This window comes from Caloenas nicobarica, chromosome Z (genome assembly GCF_036013445.1).
Source record: "Caloenas nicobarica isolate bCalNic1 chromosome Z, bCalNic1.hap1, whole genome shotgun sequence".
NCBI lineage: Eukaryota > Metazoa > Chordata > Aves > Columbiformes > Columbidae > Caloenas > Caloenas nicobarica.
The window spans coordinates 108,584,810-108,607,936 of NC_088284.1; the positions used below are offsets into that span (position 1 = coordinate 108,584,810).

The window sequence follows — 23,127 nt, forward strand, 5'->3', positions numbered from 1 at the left end:
TCCCCCGAATTTTACAATTCCTGTTATTTCATGAGAGTATTTATAGCACAAGAGCAAAGCGCAAACGGAATCGCTCAAGCTTTTGCTTGCCCATATATATTGTATTTAAAAAAGAGAGTTTACTGAAAATCTAGGTATTAAATGCTGTCAGAAACAGGTATCAACTATGACCCACAGCTGGATCACCAGCCAGGACCTGCTGCGGCCTTTATTTAAGGGCAAAAAAGAAAAAAAATAAAGAAAAGACACAAACAACATCTCTGCAGCTACCCAGGTGATCTTTTTCTTTTTTGGGGGGGGCTCTAAAAAGATAGAAATGCAGATTACTCTGGAGACAACAGGTTGACAGGAGAACAATATTCAGGCAACAGCGTGAGGTGATTTACACCCTGGGCACAGCTGGAATCCTCCCAGCACTTACAGCCTTGCATACCCAAACTAGGTTAATTACAAGTTTTAACGAGATGAGTTATAAAATGATAGGCACAAACATAGTAAAAAAAAAATGAAGTGGAAATCTACATTATTTTTTTAAATTGTCACTAGAAAAATATTCTAATTATAAAAATAATTTGTATATAAGCACAGAATAAGCAGTATACTTTTCTGTCTTGTATGTTGAGTTTTGAACTCTGTTAAAAAGGCTTGTTAAATATATAATTTCTCAATATATAGCAATAGTGTGTATATAATTTAATATAGAAATGACAAATATGCAACGTAAGACAGTAAATTACAAGTGGTTAATAAACTTTGTAAATACCATGACAGAAATGCACAGTTATGGCAAATCGCAACCTCAACCTCTGAACCACCGGCTACAGAGAAAGACATTTGTACCCAGCTGAACTCAGCAGTATTTTCAATCTCTTCAAAGTTTTCTGTTAATATGCGATGTGTGTATAAATATACTATTAAAGTTTATATATATACATGCACACAGAGAAAGACTTTTTTATTATGTGTATATATAAAACCAGTTACTCACCGGAAAGGCCCTCTAATTATACCTGCATAACCCCAATCTGGATACAGTTTGGCATTTTACCCCCTTTAAAAATGAATTTAAAAAAAGAGCCAGATTCTGACTCCCTGCACAGAATATAGCCGGGATTTTGGGTGGCAGAGCCATGCCTGCAGCTCAGCACACAGTTTGCAGCCCTGCGTTCTTTTGACTGGTTTTGTTGGGTTTTTTTATATATACTAACACAGATTTTTCATTAGAGAGGGTAATTCAGAGAGGCAGGATCAAAGCTGTAAAATTCTGCTTTTCCAACTCCTCTTAAAAAGCAGGAAAATAAATAGGCAGATTTCTAATTCTTGACGCTTTAGGTTTTATGCTTAAAAACCCCAGCAGAAGGCAGGCTGCAGGCACGGCTCCCAGCCAGTGCTACAATCGTTATTTCAAGGCAGCTTTTGCTCGATAATGCACTTCTGAACGTGTCTGTGCACAAACACGCACACGGACGCTACTGACACAGGTACATCCCCCCTGCCCGTACACATTATTAAAAAAAATGTAAACCCAGTGATGTTTAATCAGGTTTCCAGACATTTGCCCCCGCTCTGTCAGCGAAGCTCAGGCAACTTTGGTCTTATCTGTGTAACATAAAAAGTGAAACTGGGGCCCAGTGCTGCGGAGGATGAGACCCCATTCCCCTGGAGAAGAAAGAAGTTAATTCGGTTTGAAACCTCGCTTCCTAATAAAGATAGGGAAGAGAAGGAATGCTTTAGAAAGCCTAAGAAATCATTTATACACTTGGTAGAAGAACGGCCGCTCTTTTGCAGTTAGTAGCTGGTACCTTACAGGGTATTTGCTGCACGCCCGCCGGCGCTGGCTCTGCCTGGGGGGCTGCGAGGAGCTGCTCCCCTATAGCAAAATGCAGGTTTTCTTGTCCTTGAAAGGGTTCTCGGAAGCGGGGATTCCCATTAGCAACGGATCCTTCTTGGCGTGTTCTTCACAGTACAGCATCAGGTCTGCCGATGCTTTTGACACCTGCAGAAGACAGGGAGGAAAAAAACCCCAAACCAACGTAAAATTGTATTTCCCCATAGCCAGTGACACGTTGAAATGCACCGAGAGCTGCCGACGGGTACAAAGTCCCCGTGTGGGGTGGCAGAGGCGCTCGGAGAGCGACGCGCTCTCTGGGGCTCCCGCTGCATCTGCCGCGGGAGGAAAGGGCGGACCCGCTGCAATTCAGGGTGCGCGGGGTCAGTTTGTGACACCGGGAAAAAGCACCGCGCGGCTCCTGCAGAAGACTAAAAATAAACAGGAGGGGGTTCAAAATAATACGGCGGGTTGGTAAGGAGGAACTTCCCGTCTATAATGTTGGGGACAGTCAACAGAGGCATCCTCGGGTGACCGGTCGCTTGGGGACGGCTGCGCAGGGTCGTCCCTCGCACGGGAACCTGGGTGTTTGTTCTGTGGCCTTGCAACGGGGCTGGGTAATGCAAGGGGCATGGCAAAACCCCAGGCAATATTCCTAGTGTGGCCAACATCTATCCCTGACAGCTGGAGAAAAAGTTTGGGTTCTTTTCTGCCTTAAGTTAAAGGAATCCAGGTCCCACTACCTTCTGCTTTTTTAATAATGTCCCTACACATTCGTCTTCTTTGCAGATATAGCATTCAGCCAGCTGAAGGATGGAACGAACCAACCAACCAACCCACAAATCACACAATATGCATGAAACTGGAAATGCACACCTGCCTTCTGTTTCACACGTTTGATTTGCACTTCATATTTCACTCTTGTTCTCCTAAAAGCCCATAAAGCACTGAGCTACCTAAGGATACTGCTGGTAAGCAGCCACAAAAATTACATTTATTCAGATTTGTTAGGCTGAAATTTCAATGTCACATTTTGAGATGGGGAAAATACTGAACTGTGAGCGCACACATGCACGCACATGCACTCCCCTATTGGATCACCCGACAGCTGGAAAGGGGAAAAAAGTAGGAAAAAGAGGAGCGGTGAAGAAGGATGTGCTCTCACCTTTATCCTTTCTACTGAGGCTTCTATTCTCAACTGCTGGACAGTCCTTCGGGCCTGGACTATGTTGTTGGTCGTGCTAGCTGTTTTGCCAGACATTGTCAGCGAGCTCTGTTTTGAAAGACAGCGCTTTAGTTTTCCAGAAGGTAGCACGGCACATTAAACTGCTTTTACACAGAGACACAACCGCGACACGCTGCAAAAAAGTGCTTTTTAAAAAATTCTTTTGCACAATGGGATAAACAGCTCAGCAAACTACACTCTGCAACCAAAACACCCTCCAGAAAATATGCATTGAGGTCTTGTGCATCTTACTGCTTTGCTCTTGGCCGGTTTGGAGGTCCCAGCCTCACGGTGGTCCCACTAAACCTCATTTTCTTCACCTACACGCAGCTCATACAGCACACGCTCAAGCATACCTGGCTCATGGGACCCCACGAGCTGTCCCTTTGCCTGTGCCACACCAAAGGCCACCGTGTCCCCGACCCTGCAGCACGTCCCCAGCATCCCCGGCCAGTTCCCATCTCATGTGGCTGCAAACCAGCACCAGCCACTGCTGCTGGAAGGACAAGACCCCCCCAAAAATATCCTTACAGGCGTCGCAGCAGCAAAGAACTTATTGCTAAATTATTTGAGTACCTAGGAGCTCAAAGAGCGGCTGGTGCAGGACAGTGCTGCCCCGTGAAGATGTCCTTTCCGTGCCAACCCTCGCATGCAATCTGTGCACAAACCCTGCCGGTCGCTTCCCACGGATCCACCAGAATAATTGGCTCCATGGTGCTGTGCTTAAATCATTTATTGCATTGCAGGGACTCGAGTGCAGCGTAGCCGGTTGTGACCTTTCCAAGTGCTGCTGACAGCGTTTCCTCGTGGGCTTCGGGTTTCTCACAGCTCTGGGAGCAGCGCTGGGTTTGCAGCTGCCGCTCGTGCCTGCCCAGCCAGCTGGGAACAGCGGCGTTTCGCACTGAGTCCCCGTTTCGGCAATCGACTGGCCAGAAGTACCGCAAGTGCTGCGCTAACTGGTGTTTCATGCTTTCTGCTGCTCTTCTAACATCCCTGCGGGGGGACAAACATGATCCAGGGAATGAGGACAGGCTGAGAGAGTTGGGGTGTTCAGCCTGAAGACGAGAAGCTCCAGGGAGACCTTATTGCACCTTTCTGTACCTAAAAGGGGCTGATAAGAAAGATGGGGACAGACTTTTGAGCAGGGCCTGTTGCGAGAGGATGAGGGGTGATGGTTTTAAACTAAAGGAGGGAGATTCAGGCTGGATATAAGAAGAAATTGTTGGCCCTGAGGGTGGTGAGAGCCTGGCCCAGGTTCCCAGAGAGGTGGTGGCTGAACCATCCCTGGAGACATCCCAGGCCAGGCTGGACGGGGCTCTGAGCAACCTGAGCTGGTGCAGATGTCCCTGCTCATGGCAGGGGGGGCACTGGGGACCTGGGGAGGGCCCTGCAACACAAACCATCTGTGATTCCTCTCACCGGCTTTGGGCAGAGCAATGGCCAAGCAGCAGGTAACGCCTCCTGCTCAAGCACAATTAAGAGAGACATTAATAACTGACATTAGGTATCATTAAAAACTTATTTCCTGGAACAAATATTAAAAATACACTCACGTCTCTCTCTGATCTGCATGAATCTGGCCACACAGCAGCTCCCTGCCCTACTTTCCCAGGAACTCTTTGCATCCAAGAGCTGACGACAAGCACGAAACCCAGAACTAGTTTAAACGCTGCACATACTCCAAATGACCGATTTCAGGGCAAATCACAGAAGGTCTTTTACAGTTTTAGAAGCTTTAAGCGTGTGCCAGTTTAGAGCTGACAGCTCCAGCAAGCAGCCCTGCAGCAGGCAAGAACCCAGCCAGGCCACATCTGGAGCGTTTACCTCCCGCTCCTCTAGATATTTCCCCCAGGGTTTCTGTTTGCAGCCACCACGGGTGAAGCTGCAGCAAAGTGAGGGAAATGTGAGCAGGGGCCGGTGACACGGGGCTGGCAGCACGCGCTGCCGGCTGACTCACCCCGGCTGTGCACAACAGCCCGTAAAACACGGTGGTGGCTTCACCTCCACAACAGCCAGTCAGCACCCGAACCCGGGGTTGTGACAGTCACCCACTGCCCCGGCTCCCCACGGGCCCCTCACCACCCCAAAATTTCCACAAAGTTCCCGCTGTGCTCCAGAGAGGTCACCTACAGACTGAGCTGCATATGATTCCCTGCTTAACACCCACAAAAAGTAATTAATGCAAAATTTTTAAAAGCCATCAGGACTTTTCCTCTGCGAATGGCTCCACCTTAACCGAGGACACGTGCACTCATCCTGCCCCGGCACCGACCGCCGCTGCTCCGTGGAGCAGCACAAAGGGAACGAGCCAGGACGGCACAAAAGCGGCTCATCCTCCAGCCGTCATTTAATCCTTGCACAAAGACGCGGGAGGTGACAAATCCAAACCGTGAGTCAACGCGGGGCAGCTGTGACCGTGCGGTGCTGGGAGCGAGCCGAGCCCACGGACCCCCCTCCCAGTACGGGCACTGGTTTGGCTGGAGCGGAGCTGCCGTCTCCAGCGCCGTTGGCTCCTCCCTTGGCACGGCCGCGGGTACGGAGGTTTGGGAGCTTCGGCTGCGAGGAGGAGACGTAAGACACACGGGGGTCTGAAATACTCTCTGTATCAACATCACACCACAAACGCTGCTACTAATCCAGATCCGCCCTCTAACAACGGATTTATTGCTGATCTCGGAGCCGCAACATCCCACGGCAAGTACACAGCGTATGCGTCCTGAATTACTAATATTTGTAGCACTCAAGTATTAAAACGCATCTTGACGGCACATTTAGTGATTCAATCTGCAAATTACTCAGGAGAAGAAGGAATGCTGACTGGCACAGCGCAAACACTTTTGTCTGGAAACAGTCACAAACCCGTTCGCAAAGGTTTAAGTCTGACGTTTTGCTTTATGGCTGGGAAAGGGCAAGCTACTCGATGCATGCTCCCCGTTGTAAGCGATGATGGGAGGTGTACGTTGAACACTTGTTGTATTATTTGTAAAACACCAAGTGGAAGCTCTCTGGGGTGCGAGGCAAAGGCCGCGGTGCATTAACCGCTCAGACAAGGGCTCTTCCAGTTGACGCCAGCAATGGCCAACTCAACGAGCCGAGGCAGGAACGCACCGCGTGCTTCACTGCAGACACAGAACTCTATAAAATCGGGAGAATCACCTCCCATCCGGAGGAGCGGGCCGTGTTTCAGCTGACGACGGCAGGGCCAGGACCACATCCAGGGCTCGGTGCCACTGCGGGCGCTGCCCACAGGGGTCTGACTGAGCTGACCCGAGCCCAAACACGACCGGAGTCATCTGCTGCTCGACTTCTGGGGCATCTAACCTGGTAATTCGGCGGATTTAATCATCGCAAAGCCAGTTGTTAAGCTAGAGTTCCTAGAAAGGAAGTTTAACAGGACACAGATTTTGCAGGTTTTGTTCAACGCTTCCTGCCTTGGCTGGCACGGGACGGCAGCTCTGCTGCCACGGCCCCTTCCAACACCCAGGCCCCATTCTGCTCAAAGCCTTTAATACATTTGAGCCCAAGTTTTGAGGCTCCTTCCCACTGAAAGCAATTGATTGCAATGGGAAATGACCAGACTGGGGGTTTTGCTGGATTTGGGCTTCCTCGCCTAATCCTGGCGCTCGCTTAGGCTGCAGAGTCCGACTGGGACTTCTGCTCAATGTGTAAATCATAAAATCATAGTATAGTTTCGGTTGGAAAAGACCTTTAAGATCATGGAGTCCAAGCGTTCTCCCAGCCCTGGCACTGCCCCATGTCCTGAGAACCTCATGTCCGTCTGTCCAGCCCCTCCAGGGATGGTGACTCCAGCACTGCCCTGGGCAGCCTGTTCCAATGCCCCACAGCCCTTGGGGGAAGAAATTGTTCCAATATCCAATCTAAATCTGCTGTATGCCCCCGGAACCCAGCGTGGGAGACGTGCAAATACCAACCAGCAGCTCGGCTATGTGGAACTGAAACGGCAGAAGAGAAATTTAAAAGGAATTTCTCATGTTTACATAATCTCACTAAGAAAAGATAATAGATATAAGACTACTGGCTACCTTGGGAAATTTACTTTGCAAAGAATAGAGTGAGAAATCAGAAGACCCCACCTTTTAGGGGTTTCGGTTTTGATCAGAATAAAACCACAGGAGCTGTTTCACATGGACGTGAAAGCACAAGATCCGCCACAAACCGAACCCAAACTGCCAGTCCAGACCCCACAGTTTTCACTTACTATATTGAAAAAATACAGTGTGAAAAAAAACCAACCCAAAGCAATTTATTTTTATAAATAATGCATGCACCTCCGAGAAGTAAGACAGCTCAAAATTGCTGATCCCTCTAATTTTAATTGTAGTACTATTTTTTTTTTTTTTTTTTTTTTAAGATAGAAGGTTAAAAACCAATTACTGTAAAATGCAAAGATAAACCATTCTCCTCTCATTTCGCTGGGGCGAGCCCAGGCTGACTTTGCTCAGCCTCCCCTCCCCAAAGCCACAGCCCTAAAACCCCTTTTTGTGCCACTGGTGAGGTTCGAGTTTCTCTGGAGTTTCTTCCCATCCTACACCACTGACCTCGTTAGGAAAGTTTCAGTGCTTATTTTCCCAGCTGGTTAGCTTTGTTAATAAATTAATGTTTAAAAAAACCCAAAACAACACACCAACCCCAAAACCATAACATTTGAAAATTAAATTGCTGCGTTTCCTCGTCTTCAAACAAACATAAGCAGCGTTACTTTAATAGTCCTCCTAAGATTACAAAATCTCTTATAGGGAGAGATTTACAAACAACTAGGTCATCACCCAATAATATTGTTTTCCCTCCCAGTTCCTGGCAACCTACTCTACGAACTGAGCTGCTGTGCCCATCTCGAGCCACATGATTTCTCGTAGGGTCCATTTGATTGCAGACAACAGCAATGAACTGCATGAAACTCGGCAGATTTATACCAGTGGCGTACACAGAACTTGGGGTTTCGCGCCCTCGGAGCCCGGGGCAGGGTTTTCTGGGCCAGGGATGTCTCCAGGGATGTTTCCCAGGAGAATTAAGGCACTCTGGAAAGAAAAGACAATGTGGTTGGGGAGAGCACTGCCCCAATTTCTAGGAAACGAGCCAGAAGCAAAGACACCCCGAGAGCCCAACCCGCCCCATCGCTTTTCTCAGCGGGATCTGTGACACCCCCCAGCGCTCACAGCCACAATTATTCTATTAAAACGGAGCAAACCCAAAGTTCCAGCGCGTTTTCCAGTTCACCGCCTCAGACAAACCATGGCTGGTGTGAGCTGGGGCTGTCCGCAGCAGGAGTCGAGCCAGGGGTCCCCCGTTCCCAAACACACAGCAATGACAACCTCGGTCCCCACAAGTGACAACGCCGAAAAAGGGCTCGTCAGACCCAAGGCTGACGGTGACAGCGATTCCCTGGCCCCAGAGCAGCTGCAACTCTCTGACTCACAACCTAAAAAGAGACAAAATCGTCAGACCCACCAACAGCCTTTGCTGGCCGCCATGCCCAGGGCAAAGCCTTTCCGCAGAACGTGCTCTGAAAACATCGACAGCTCGGTTTGAAAGCAGATGGGGGTGTTTTTTCCAGCTGTGCTGGCTGCTCTAATAACACCAGGAAGCTTTAGTGCCCATGGTTCACACCGGGTAGCGAGGGGCTCGCAGGTTTTCCTGCCATCTCCAGCTCCCCTCCAGCCGCACAGCCACGGCTTGTGCAGCCGGCGTCACCTTGGCTTTATCACAGGATGGTTTGTGTTGACGGACCTCCCCAGGTCCCCAGTGCCCCCCTGCCATGGGCAGGGACATCTGCACCAGCTCAGGTCGCTCAGAGCCCCGTCCAGCCTGGCCTGGGATGTCTCCAGGGATGGTTCAGCCACCACCTCTCTGCCCAACCTGGGCCAGGCTCTCACCACCCTCAGGGCCAACAATTCCTTCCTCATGTCTATTTATTTTACTTCTTTTCAGTCCTGAGCACATCATGCGGCTTTGATTTTCCCCTTCTTAACACCAGAACAGAAAGAAGCGATGAGACGGTCACCTGGAAGAGCAGTTTCCATCGCAGCAGCCGTCAACCCCATCGGCACCAGAGAGGACCCGCGTCCAGCCCGCAAAACTCTCCAGCACTTGCTATCGGACACTCGCGGTCACCTCTTGTCCTTTTTCGCTCTTCATCCCTACCCCTGCTCTGTTTGGAGGTTGTCAGAAGTGAAAAGAATGCTTACGGGGAAGGTGGGAAGGGCAGAGGAGGGGGGAAAGCTGCCGGCCCTCCCCGCACCACAGCCTGGCCGAGGCCCGCGCTGCGCCAACCCCGGTAATTAACGGCAGAGACAACAAACGAATGGAGCAAACGTGCCAGTGGGAAGGATCAGCTCATCCTCTGGGGAAAACACCTTTTTCCACGGAAAACCGAGGGCTTCGGTTTGTTTAACAGAGGAGGACGCTCACCAGTTGTGCTTTGCCAGGGAAAGGTCCAAGTGCACCGCGCACACACCTGCATTGTTGTTCCTTTCTTATAAATAACAACAGAAACAGCTACACACAGGTGGAGCTGCCCCTCTTCCCTAGTAAAACCCTATTTTTCAAGGCCTTGCCCTATTTCTTTCCAGAGGCTTTAGGTAAAGAGGTTACAACGCAGCGGCCTGGGCAGGTACGTGGCTGGACGTCGAACCGGAGCTCCAACCGGGATAATTAAACACCAATTTATCTTTCTTACTCTTTTAAATCCAGGACTTAGGAACCACCTGTTGAGTGAAATGTAATTAAATCATCCCTGCTGAAGTACACGCAGCAGCTCGGCCTCGCAAACAGTTCCCTGTTCGCTCTGGTTATGTAAAGTCAACTTATACTGCGGCTCCAGCCCCAGCCAGCAGCCGAATAAAGGTTCAAAAAGGTATCTGGTTACTATTTCTTTTGAAGCAAACCAGCTTTTAAGTTGAGTAACTAAAAACTGTAGGTTGATAGAGCGGATTGAACCAAACACAAAACGACAACGCTAGAAACCACGGCACGTAAAAGCGCAGAAGATGTTCATGGCTTTAACAGCCGCGGGTTTCAGGGCGCCAGCCTGCAGCGGGGGGTCGGCGCGAATCTAAAGTTACAGATAATTTGCAAATGCGAGTTTCTAAGGCGTCTCCCTTTTCCGAGCCACAGAAGCCATGCTGAGGGTGATACGGGCTCCAGGAGGGGGAGATGCCCTCTGAGCAGGGGCGCAGGGAGACCACGGCACAGCAGGCTCCAAATTGCACAGCTTTTTGGGAAATGGTGGGCAAAGGAGCAGCCCCAAAACCAGAGAGTGACACCAGCCTTGCCGGTGACCCCACGTAGCCCTGGCAGAGGGGTTCCCTCCTTGCCAAGGTGCCAGGTGATGTTTTGGCAGCATTTCTGCCCCAAAAAACAACCATAACATGGAACCACAGGAGCTCGTCTTTACGCTTTCGGTGATTCCACAAGCGCTGCAGGTTTACAAATGAAACTGCCCCAGTCCTGCAATCTCCCCAGTTTTACTGAAACAAATTTAAGTTGGATCTGGTTTCCATCTCACCACCAAAACTAAAAACTCTGCCCGTCGAACTACACCAACAGCTCCGCGCTGCTTCACGGTGCTGCCTGCAAAAGCCACGTAGCGGTGACCAGCCTCCCCGCAGCCTTTCACCCGCTGCCTTCAGCCGCGACCCTGCAAACAATTCGGTAACAACGCACCATCAAACCCCAGATCCAGATGTCTCCTCTCACCTACTGACACGCTCCAGAACCAGCAGGAATAAAGAGCCAAGAGCCAACTCCCACCTCTGAAGTCAGCAGTTTTGCTTCTGAAAATACAGAGAACAGATTTGTTGGGTATGAAGGCGGCATTTTTATGGTTGCTTTTCTGTGCTTACAAGTTCTGCTTTATGAAGATCCTTGCTCCTGTGCGGCTGCCACCTCCTCGGCGGGGTGACCCCCCATCGGACAGGGCTTTGCAGCCCTCCTGCTCCCATGCAAGGACCCTGTCCTGCTCCAGACTCACTGAAGGTGGAAAACACCTTTAAAACCACCAAGTCCGACCATAAACCTGATGCTAAGTTAAGGTCAGTGCTCATGGGGAGCGAGGAGGAGCCGCAATGGCCCCGGAGGGGGTGATTTAAGGAGGGGGTGACACCAGAGCCCCTCTCCGGCACCTGGGATGACCGTGGGTGAGTGCACCAGGGCGTGGGGTGTTTCGGTGCGTTTTCTGTGGATTCTTGGGTGCTGCGAGTGCTTCTGCACGTGCCGCTTTCCCAGGCGCTGCCGTGGGAGCCCAAGGCCGGCGGCCGGTCGGGACTTGAACGCTGGTTGTTGGTTTTCCTACGGGGCAGACAGGGCTGCTCGGGAGCAGGTTTGTTATGACTTGCAGAACCTAAAAACTCTCCGAGTTCCAAGCCAAGAGGCCTGACGCTGGCATTAAAGGCCGTAACTGGGTGCAAAAATAAACAACTCCATCCTGAGGGTGCAGCACAGCATAACCAGGTATGCCAGCGTACAGAAACACGGTTGCACGCAAGCGTCAGAAAGTCTCGGTCGTCGTGATATTTCACGGCCTTGGTTTTTTAATGTTGAGGTCCCCGAAGGGAAGAATCTGCTGGAGGAATCTCAAAGCACCTGGCACCACCTTCAGCCAAACCGCTCGTGTCTTTGCGCTGAAGCAGGTCTGGAGGGGAACGGCGTTTGCTGCGAGTATTTGGAGTCCCAGCGAGCGCTGACATGTCCTCCTGGATCCGGCACGTCCCGGCACCTCTCCAAAAGCACCCGGCGAAGGGGATGCCAGCTAGAAGACCATGCTTTTATAATTTTATCACTTATAATTTATATAACTATGTATAAACTTTATATATTTTAATAATTTTATAATTGGGAAGACAGGATGCGTCTCGGGCGTGGAAAAAGGGTGGAGGAGTCGGTGTGGAGGAAGCGCAGGGTGAGCAGCCCTGATCCGTCACGCCTGCCGGACACAGCCCGGTCCAGGCCCATTCCCGCCTGCTTATCTCCACAGCACCTCTCCGGGAACGCTCCTTATCACATCCACGCCTTCAAAGTACACACCACAAAAGTTACCCACGCTGATCTTCCAGAAACAGGGACCCGCTGTCCCAGATGCAACCCTAATTAGTGAGCGCTGGGACGAGGAGGGCACGTTCGGCACTCCCGCTCCAACCGGTTGCTCTGCTCGGAGACGGCAACGGTCCCTCCAGCAAAACAGCCCCTTCGGCTCACCCACCTCTGGCGCCTGCGCCATCCCAGCTTGGCAAAGCTGCACCTCGCTCGGGTTATGCGGCCAACCCAGTTTTTCCAGCAGCGGGGGCAGCCCCAGGGGAAGCCCAGGGCTGAGCTCCTGTGCGCGGCACGGGGCCGTGCTGACACCCAGTGGAAACCGCGGCGAGACGCCGGCACACGGAACTGCCGCGGCTGAAACCTCGTCCTTCTGCTCTGCTACTAAACAGAACGGAAAATAAAACATGTAAGCAGGAAAACATCGGAGTCCTGCTCTCAGCACGAACGCAGAATTAAGTAGTAAAATGAAATAGCGATTAGAGATGCTACGGATTAGGGATACTAAACAAGGAAGAATTTTTTTTACACTGAGGGTGGTGAGAGCCTGGCCCAGGTTCCCAGAGAGGTGGTGGCTGAACCATCCCTGGAGACATCCCAGGCCAGGCTGGACGGGGCTCTGAGCAACCTGAGCTGGTGCAGATGTCCCTGCCCGTGGCAGGGGGGGCGCTGGGGACCTGGGAAGGGCCCTGCAACCCAAACCGTTCTGTGATTCTACTCTTTCTACCCATTTTTCTCTGTGATTCTACTCTTTCTACCCATTTTTCTCTGTGATTCTACTCTTTCTACCCATTTTTCTCTGTGATGCTTATACCACACCTGACAAAAGGAGAGACGAGGTTGTGCGATATATCAGAGCTCACCAGGAGGACTCAGACACACTCAAACACTTTGCAGTACTGAACGCAGCACCCACCACGCAAACCTCCCAGGGAAAACCACCACGATTCGGGGAAAGTGGGGGCACCGCTCACAGCCCCCCCTCCCTCTGCGCAGCCCCAGCCAAGCCCTGTGCAGTTTGCAGCTCCTGCTTTTGCAGCTCCCACAAATCAAACCATCAGCGCGGCGGTGACAGGGATGGCTAGCAGGTTCCTGGCAAGAGAGACTCTATTTTTAAACAGATATCAGGCAAGATTTACAATCGCAGCACAAATATTTTATATACACTAGAGAAAGTTTGGGTTCGGTAAAAGAAAACAAGGTCCTCCCTAAACAAAACCAACTCCTTTGCATATTCAAGGATCACACTATTGCCGTGCTGTCCCATTTCAACAGATGGGATGAGGGATGAGTTAACTCTGAACGCGACACGCGCCCTGACTAAGCCAACTCCTTCGCATATTCAAGGATCACACTATTGCCGTGCGCGCAGAAAAGCTGAATCTGGCAGCTGCAGTGCTCGCACCCCCTGGTATTGGTGAAAGATGTGGGTGCTTTGGGCTGCACACCCTGCACAGCACCACGGCTGAAGTGATCAGGGAAACCGAGGCACCCCACAACACCCAGCTTGTGTTCTGGTGGGCACAGAAGCTGCTGTTTTGCACAAAGTTGCTTGGTTTTTTTGTACAGTTTGCACAAGCACAGATCTTACACGTGACACGAGTCTGAAGCGAGCACAGAGACAGGGTTTTACATGTCGGAGGTATAAAAGCGAGATTGCAAAACCACTTTTGCAGCAGGAAAGGCACAGTACGACAAACTCTGCTTCCATCTGTGTGTCCTGGAGAAAGTGCTGTAACCAGGGCCGGGCTATGGGAAGTCTGGGCATGCAGGTACATCTGCTCGTCAGTGCGCATGGAGAATAAAAGGTCCTTAAAACACCAATTTGTGATGTTAGCTTCTTCAGAGAATTTACACTTGAGAACATGTAGAGATTTTACAGTTGAAATCTCCTTTTAAATTACAAACAATGCTGCCAGTGTCTTAATTAGTCTTTCTAAAATGCATAAAAATCCAAAACTGTGAAATGAAAGAAAACAGACAACTCCCAAGATCTTTAATTGGATTTAGCATTCTAAGTATTTAATTAAGGATGTGTTCCTGCGTAACCTCCATTCCACAAGTTATCCCAGCACCATCCTGCCGATCAAAACTGGGCTACAGCTACATTTGATTTTCAAAGTCAGCCTCCATAGCTGCGCCTCTGTCAAACCCCATTTACTTGTCGGGAAACAAGCAGTGGAAAAACCTGCTTTTATTTTCCTCTGCGTTTTTTCTGACTTAACTTTTTATATCTTTAGTACAAACGAAAACCACGAAAACTGCCTTCTAGATCAAGGTTACTTTGAAAAACATCTGAGCAGTATTATTTTAAAGATATCGGCCTGAAGTCATTAGTAAAGACAACTTGTGCTCCCTAACGAGCTGTGGTGCAGTTTCCCCACCTGTCTCTCCCCACAGACAGTAACTCACACCAGAAAAGACAGACGCAAACTGCAAAGAGACCTTCACAAAGAGACTTTGAGCTGTATCAAAATCAGTTCATCTTACAGCACGTAAAGCAGGAGCGGTCCGTGGTTAAAGCACCAGACTGGGAGTCACGAGATCCAGCGTGGCCTCAGGTTACGTGACCTTCAGCGAATTCTTTCGTCTGGAAGAGAGATAAAGCGGAGGACGCTGGTGGGAGATGCTCTGTGCGTCTGAGCTCAGAGTCACCAACAGGGTGCAAAGTATTTCACAAGCTTCTCGGTCACATCAATTTATCAAAGCACCTATTTTAATGAAGGGGCAAATATAGGAAGAGGAATTTGCATTCTGAGATGGTCAAACAACACACACATAACACAGCAAATACAGAAATCCATGAAGACTTCCACGCTGCCCCTCGCTAAGCGGCGTAGTAAAGGAGGAAAAGCCTAATTTCTGTGGGAGAGGCAGCCCATTCAAAACAGCATTTCTGCCCTCAATATTCAAGGGGAAGGTGGTCAGGCAGCTAAACGGGAGGTGAATGAGCGTCCACAACCGCTGCTGCTAACGCCTTCGAGGGCCGCCTGCCCAGGGCCGTCCCCGGGGCCTCTCCTCCGCAAAGCCGCCCACTAGTTCGTATTTGTTCTACTCCAGAATAAAATTAAATCCCTGGGGTTTGGGACTTGTCACGCTGCTTCGCATTTTGCATGAAAGAAAGGAAGAAGCGTGCACTGGAAACTCACCTACATAGGCAGCCTTGCTACCTGTCCGGCTCGCTTTGATTTTATCGGTGTAATGATCCTGAAACAGAGCAAAATAAAAACTGTAAGTACTTCACGGTGCAAGAAAGCCAAAGCTAAGAGGGGTTAGCACTTGTGGTTTACTTCCAGATACAAAGACTACAGAGTTTTAAGATAGGCTTCACTGAAAAATCTACCTCGAACCTTTCTTAGGGCCAGTTTCCCCATTTCCCCTCCCAAGGACATGGCCGGGGTGGCCAGTTCCCTCTGCTCACCTCCCAAACCTGCACTAAGTCAACAAGTTTTCTCTTCACAGCCTTTTTGCACCGGCTCCTCCGAGGCAGATCCCACCCAGACCTACGGCAGGGAGGCTGAAAGGCAGCTCTTAGAAAAGCTACCGCCTTTAGAACAAGTTCAACTACTCGGAGTAAAGCCCCGAGCAGGTTTACATTGAGTGTCAGTGTGGACGGTGCTGAGTGCCTGTATTACTCGCTCCCCATAGCCTTCTCCGAGATGTGAGCCTTTTGTGACAGATATGGATATATAGATAAATTCTAGCAGCTGTGCTTCGACAGAGGCCTCTACACATGCAGAAAAAATCCGGGAATTTGATCAGTCCTAAAAAGTACAAATTCCTGCGTCAGATGCTGCTCACTGTTGCAAGACTGGCATGCCATATTTAACACCCTTCTTAAATTTTCATTGTATAAATTGCTGATTTTATACTAAAGCTATACAGCAATGACAATACAGTGAGGGCAGCAATTTTGTAAGAGTTTTGGTCATGAATGACAGCGGAATTGGGCACCTGATATGTACAACCTGGCACCGCTAAGAACAGAAACCAGCGCCTGGAGAACACCAGGGTTTATTTGTTTTAAAAACATCCATCTATAACACAAACCGAGCTGGCCGCCCTGGTGCTACGGGTAAAAGCGAAGGTGATAAAAACCACAAGGTGACATGCCTCTTTATTTACAAATGAAGTTGTTTTTCTTTTTATCCGCATTGCTTTGCTGCTACACGGAGCCCAAGGGCACACACATTCAGTGCAAACACACATCAAGCTCTAAAACCAGACTTTAACAATCTAACATTGACTGGGAATTGCTATGTTACCCTTTTCTGTAATTTATAATGCAGGTTTAGATACCTTTGTACCCCTATAGAGTCAAATATGGTGCAAAACACAGATTATATGCACTGGGCATTTATTAAATTGGCAAAGCAGGTGGGGCAGAGATAACTCATTAACCAGGGCACGGCGGGATCCAGAATCGCCATTCACACTTTTTGGACGAAAACCAAACGTCATCTGCCAACGGAGCCCTGGCACCGCTCTGCAACCGGCCGAATAACGCAATTAGCTACGAGCTCTACAGGCCCTGGAGAGCCAATTCCCGGCAAACTAACCCCAAAGCGATGCACAAGGGCACAGAGGTGCCGCCTGCCCTGGGCTGGCATCGCTTTAGAAATCACACGCTGCTTCCCACGTTGGAAACGGCATCAAAATTTTAACAGCTGCGGTTAAAAATCATGGTGAGGAGTGGGAAAATAAATTGCATTCAAAAAAAGCGACTGCTGCGCTGCAGCCAGGCCTTGTGCCGGGGCCAAGCTTGTGCTTTTCACATACGGCAAAGAAATAAACACAAATGCGATGTGTAACCTTCCTTTACATACGTGTGACAGCTGCGCAAAATACGAGTTTTAATGGCAAAGTTTCTGCTTTGCTTATCTGTGCAAGTTCTCGCCCCAGGCACACACCCTGAAAATTATTAAGGAAAAGTAAGAGAAATTTTAATCTATCGACTTCTGCTTCCAGATGGAGATCAAAACACAAAGTAATCTTTAAATGAAAAATAAATATGGTTCATAGGGGCCGCTTTCCACCCTAGGGCCATAAAGACTTGATATCCCTGCCTAATCAAAGCTCCTGTCAAATCAGTCATAAAAGCCCACAAACGCAACATTTCCAGCGTAGTTTGAGGCCGCTGTAATGGACCCCCCTCCGAACCCCCAGGAGTGGGAACATTCGGAGGAGGGACGAACTGGGGGAGAGGGACACGAGGGAACACTGCAGCAGCCCCGGGACGAGCAGCCAGCGCAAGCATCCCCGGACAAACCCCTGCCAAGTTTTATACAGTAACATAAACCAGATTCGGCTGGAAAAAGGATGGTCCGTCTCCCAAAACTGTCAGCGACGCTTTCTGCTTATCCCAGCTCCAAGCTGAAATCCAAAACTCTGACTCTTTTTCTTTTTTTTTTTTTGGCTCGAATCTAAAAACACAGCTGAAAGTGTATTTTGGGATCTGCTCCATCTTATTCACAGCAATGACCAACAAACCAGAGCATTTTACTTATAACAGCACCAAGTTTTACATTTTTAGGGCAGTGACCCCGGTGGTTTAACACACGCTCCAGACGGCCGCAAAACTGAGCAACAGGAGAACGAAATATTTTTCATTCCACACCTTACAGGAGTGAGACGATGCAGGAAAACAAGAGTTCGGCTGAACGATTACGGCTTTTCATTCACAAAAATAACAAGCTCTTTCAATGTAATCTCTGATTTCTGAGACTTTTTGTTGCACTGAATTAACTTCTTCCTCCGCAGCACAGACGGATCCTTTTCCCTGCGAATGAAGCTGGAGATTTAGATTCAGAACCAAAAGCTTCCCGGGCTTCTGCAGAACCGCAAATTCGTGTTTCACGTTGGTTTACGTTCCCCTCAAGCACCTCCTTCCAGAGCAGACAACTTCTTGCCAGCTGTGCTGCTGCTGGTTAATAAGGACAATTAAAGAGCGGGATCAACGAGGGAGAGAAAGATCATCAGCAAAAGGTTCTGAAAACGCCTGGAAAGCTGCACCATACTACACAGGATCCTTCACAGCAACCTTGGTTTTTTAATGCAAACTATAATGACCTGCCTCGGGACAGAATTTCTTGCACTTGGTTGTGATACGGCAGCACATGCTAAAAAAAAAAAACCAGCATAAATGCCTTTGGAGTCTGCTTGGTTTTATTTTTTAAAACAGAAAGGAAATTTTCTTCCGGAAACACTCCAGCTACTCATCAAGATGATTAACGACATGCCAAAGAACCTTTTTTTCTTTTATTAACTGTAGAAGTGTACACAGATACGTCACGTACCTCAGAACTGCAGACTGCACCAAAATTTAAGGCCAAAGACCTAACAAGAGAAGACAGAAATCTAAACATATCCGATTAGGGACGGACAGCTCAGGAAAAGCCTTTCTAGAGACAGACTTCCTATGTGACAATTTTAAATTAAAGCTCAAGTTGATAAGCAATTAGAACGCCTGTTCCTGACGAACAAGCCCTCTCCTCTGCAAGGCCACCTTGGATGGAAACTGGGAGGTTTGGGGTTTTTTTTCCTCTCCTCATCTTAAATCACTGGAAAACTCTCTCTTTTCCCTGTGGTTAATCCCACACCACCCACTCCCGTGCACACTGAGTGTCGGCTTTTGAATTGCCCAGTTCTTACCCCGGCGAGGGCAAGAAGTTATTCTGAATATCAGCATCTAGCTGGGGTGGCTTTTGCACAAAGATGAACCATGGCTGCACAAAAATGAACCGTCGCTGCACAAAAATAACCATCATTTAGAGAGCAACACGATGCAAAATCTCCCCCGTGAGCTCCAGCTGCCTCTGCACAAGGGTACGAATAGCAAAGGGGTGATTCAAGAGAGCACAGCCAGAGAACCGTGCTGTTCCCCTTCCTACCGCAACAAAGACCTGCTTTGCTGCCCCAAAATGCGGCAGAGGATACTTACCTGCACATACATCCAAACCCAAAACGTGCCAAACAGCAACCTGTGCCTGTACGGCAGGTTTGTAAAGACAGGCGAGAGGGGACAGGAGGAAAAACGGTGTAAAGAAATAGAAGAGCAAGTCTGGTTCCTGCTTCCAGTTGAGCTGCTTAAGCAGTCGTTCGCTGCTGCAAAACAAATAACCCTTACAACACAGTGTTGGTTTTTTTTTTTTTTCCTCTGGAACTCCATCACATGCCAAGACGCTGATACGGATACAGGAAGCTGAATATAAACACGTTGCCTGCTTGACTGAATATTGAAAAGAACACAACTAAAAACACCCAGCGGGGGTGTCCCCGAGCATCTCATGGGAGCACACGGGAACGCCGGCTCCCCCCACGCTGTGGGTCTGCCCGGGGGACGGACACACGTACCCCCACCTCCCCAGTTACCCCCACCGCTACCCCTTCTACCTATCCCCGAAAAAACCCACGGAGAACTCCACCGTAACTCGGTCACCGCAAGGACTTTTGTCACTACCTCTGCTCCTTCTGCTCCTTCTCATTAATCCTTGCAAAATACAGAGCGAAAACTTGTTACTCACAACATTAATATTGTCTCTTCTCTCTCCCTTCTGTGTTCCTCTATAGGTTATTGCCAAGAGCAGGAAAGATGTGATTTCAGCAGAGACCACAGTGTTGAACGCGGGATGAACGTTCAGGCTCAGAAAAATGAGGTCTAGCTGGGTAATATTGCAAAACTCAGAAAATAGCCGCACGATCCCAGCAGTGATTAATGCGGAGCAAATCCCGAGAGTCACCAAGCATCTGCAGCTTCGATTTCCCAAGAAACGGCAACTCCACAACTACTTTCAAGATCTGGGGAACTTGCTTTCTGCTTCCATTAAAACTAACAACAGTTTCACCACCGATTCCTGCCTCTGTACAACGAGGACATTTCTGTGCTGGAACACGGGACCCGTGAGCCCCACTACCCATTCCGATAGTTTTTTGGAGGCGCAGATGAATTTGTAGCGATACAACCCTCCCAGGAATGCTGCTCCGTAGCTCGGCAAAGGCTGCGGTGCTTTCTCATGCCAACTATACGCTGCTTTAAAGTATTTTTTTCCCCACAAAGCCGTAATCTCTGCTCTGGCACGGAGGACAAAGCGAAAGGGCTGAGGGTGGGGATTTATGGGGCCGTACCATGAAATTCTGCAGTGATTTGAATTTGCTTTTGCAATAGAGCCTAATCAAAGGATGATGCATCGGGGTTCGGGAAGCACGTTCCCACCCCAGCTGTCGTGTTTTGCATCTTCCACAAGAGATTCAACACTTCAGCAAAACCTGAAGGGATCATGCAGCCATCACCGTGCTACTGCCTGCATCCCGAGAACCAGGCTCAAAAATACCCCGTCTTTTGTGGAACAGAGCCTAAGAAATTTAGAACTTTCAGTATTCATTAAAAATAAAGTTATTATATAGCGAAAGAGATGTATATTTGAAACAAGAAGTATCTGAAACCTACAGCACAACTCAATATTTGCATTTCAGTGTAATGCCAGTGGTTCTGACCAGCACTGCCCGTGGTTTGGGAGCCCTCAGAAACTTCTCCAACTAGCACGAAAGCTTCGTTTTTAAATAAAGGTGACCCCATCAGCTGGGTGATTAGGAAAGCGAACCTGACCCCAGCACCAGGGCCCATCCCCTGCTCTCCTCTGGGGTTTATTTGCCCTTTAGTGCCCGATTAAAGATATCCCAAACAACCGTAACACGCTCAAACCGGGATGACACGCGGGATTGAGAAGTCATTAACTGCGCACTAATCCCTCAATCTCATTTAGCGCTGCCAAAGCAGCATGAAATGCTCCTGCCGTCCACTACTCGCTGTTTACTCACAGAGTTTTATTTCCAAACCAATTTACAACCAAGACAAACGCAAACAAGCACCTCGTCACTGATGCTATTAGCTTCATGTCAATAGAAATGCCGGCCGATAACCTGACAAATTACTGTGAATTCTACTTGATATGCTGTATTAATCAAATTGTTTCCTGACCGTCAGAACTAACGAGGCCCAGCTTCCACCTCCCAGCAGCACCAGCCTAAAAATACAATATACACTCCAGATATTTTTTTTTGCCTCCCCGAAAAGTAAAGAATTTAAGCTCGGAATAGAATACTCCAATTTAGAAGTTGCTAAAGTAAACTCATGACTGCACCAGGGCGGGTAATCTTCTCGGTATCAACACGAAACCGCCTGGAATAATGACGCTCACCGCTAATTAAACTCCTTCCCACACCGATCCCACAGCTCCTCGCACATGGGAAACTTGCACCGGCCCAGGAAAACGGGTGGGAGCGGTAAAATAAATAAAGTTTAAATGATTTATCCGCAGGCCGCCCCTCCGCAGCCTCCTGCTCTGTTCATCCATCTGTGGGGAATAAACTGTCGTGGTTTATGGACATACGTACCGAGTCTTTTGAGGAACGGAGACTAAGAAAGTAAAAACTTTCAGCGCTCATTTTTAAAAAGTTATTATGGAGCCAAAGAGACAGATATTCGAAACAAAAGAAGTATGTGAAACCCACAGCACAAGTCAATATTTGCATTTAAATCAAACGCCCTAGAGAAGGGCCGGCCAGGCAGAGGCAGGCGGGGGAAGGCCGGGTGCTGCAGCTCTGCCCCTGTCGCCAACAGAAAGGCCTCATTTATTTTATTTTATTATTTTTTTTTTTTTACACAATTGAGCGTTTTCGCCCCTTTCTGGCGCCGCACGCAACTTGTTGAACTGCAGCAAAGCGGCTCCATCCTGCGCGCTGCCTCTGGCCGGGACTGCGATAAACTGCGACAAACTACAATAAAACTACAATAAAACCTCCCCCCCCACACAAAAAAGCCACAAAACCAACCGAAAAACGACGCGCGAACCGCGCCCGCCGGGCCCAGCACCGCCCGCGGCCCAACCCGGGGGGGCTCAGCCGATAACAGCGCCAGGCTGCCGCCTCCCGCTGTCGCCCCGAGGCCGTGCAGCCCTGCCCGGACAGCGGGGCCCCCGGTACGGTGCCTTTTCCCCGGTCCGGGCCCGGTACTCACCGCCCGCCGCTCCGTTCTCCGCCCGTCTCCACGGGCGACCGGAGCGGGCGGCTTTGGCCACGCCCCCCGCCCGCCCTGGCCCCGCCCACTCCCGCCGGGCTCCGCCCCGCCCCGTTCGGGGCGGGGCGGAGCCCGGCGGGAGTGGGCGGGGCCAGGGCGGGCGGGGGGCGTGGCCTCCCCACGCCCACTCTAACAAATACATTTTTTTCCCCTCTTTTTTTTAAGGACCAACCGTTAACCCAACCCATGTCCCTGAGAACCTCATCTCCGCGTCTGTTCAGCCCCTCCAGGGATGGTGTCTCCAGCCTGTTCCAATGCCCAACGGCCCTTTCTGGGAAGAAATCTTCCCCCCAGATCCAACCTCAACCTCGCAACTTTTCCTCCTATTACAAGCATGAACACTTTTAAGAAAGATACTACTGATATTTTAATTTCTTAATTTTTTTTTTTATTCCTGAGCCCAAGCGTGCGCAGCACAAGGGAGCAGAACAGGAGGGACAAGATGCCCATTCCCAAACCCCATCATCCCCCAAACCCCATGGAGATGTGCAAAGTTAGAATCATGGAATCACAGGACGGTTTGTGTTGAAGGGACCTTCCCAGCTCCCCCAGCGCCCCCCCTGCCATGAGCAGGGACATCTGCACCAGCTCAGGTTGCTCAGAGGCCCGTCCAGCCTGGCCTTGAAAGTTCCAGCTTGATGGGAGGTTGCACAACCAAATCCGGTCTCTCCTGCTCCCAAAGCCGGGTTCAGCCCCGCCGACACTCTTTCCGAAGGGATTGCGATAGGAGCAGCGTGTTCCCCGGGAACTGGAGCAGCCCCAGCCTGCAGGGTGTCATGGCAGAGCATCCCTGTGTCCCCACAGCCGGGGACCGGCCGGGTGTCCCGTGGGGTTTGCAGGGCAGCGGGGCCAGTGTCTGCCCTGGGAGGAGCAGGTTTGGCATCTGCAGAGACTTGCCTGCTGCCCGAGCAGGCCTGACGTGCCTCTGCATGCGGGGCTGGGTGCTTTGAT

The 23,127-nt window shown here is 49.7% G+C and overlaps 1 protein-coding gene across 9 annotated transcripts; it reads right to left on the reverse strand.

Moving 5' to 3' along the window:
* Positions 1 to 678: 678 nt before the first annotated feature.
* GNG12 (G protein subunit gamma 12) lies at positions 679 to 22,192 on the reverse strand. 9 transcript variants are annotated; one of them, XM_065657358.1, is made up of 5 exons: positions 22,117 to 22,192; positions 15,251 to 15,308; positions 14,592 to 14,691; positions 2,994 to 3,101; positions 679 to 1,996 (listed from the first exon to the last, which is right to left on the reverse strand). In XM_065657358.1, exons 4-5 carry the CDS (start codon positions 3,087 to 3,089, stop codon positions 1,871 to 1,873), a joined length of 222 nt encoding a protein of 73 aa, XP_065513430.1. In that variant the 5' UTR covers positions 3,090 to 3,101; positions 14,592 to 14,691; positions 15,251 to 15,308; positions 22,117 to 22,192; the 3' UTR covers positions 679 to 1,870. The 9 variants fall into 9 exon arrangements, with proteins under 9 accessions (XP_065513430.1, XP_065513432.1, XP_065513433.1 ...); XM_065657360.1 differs by lacking the exon at positions 22,117 to 22,192 and adding an exon at positions 21,933 to 22,103; XM_065657361.1 differs by lacking the exon at positions 22,117 to 22,192 and adding an exon at positions 19,625 to 19,705.
* Positions 22,193 to 23,127: the final 935 nt, after the last annotated feature.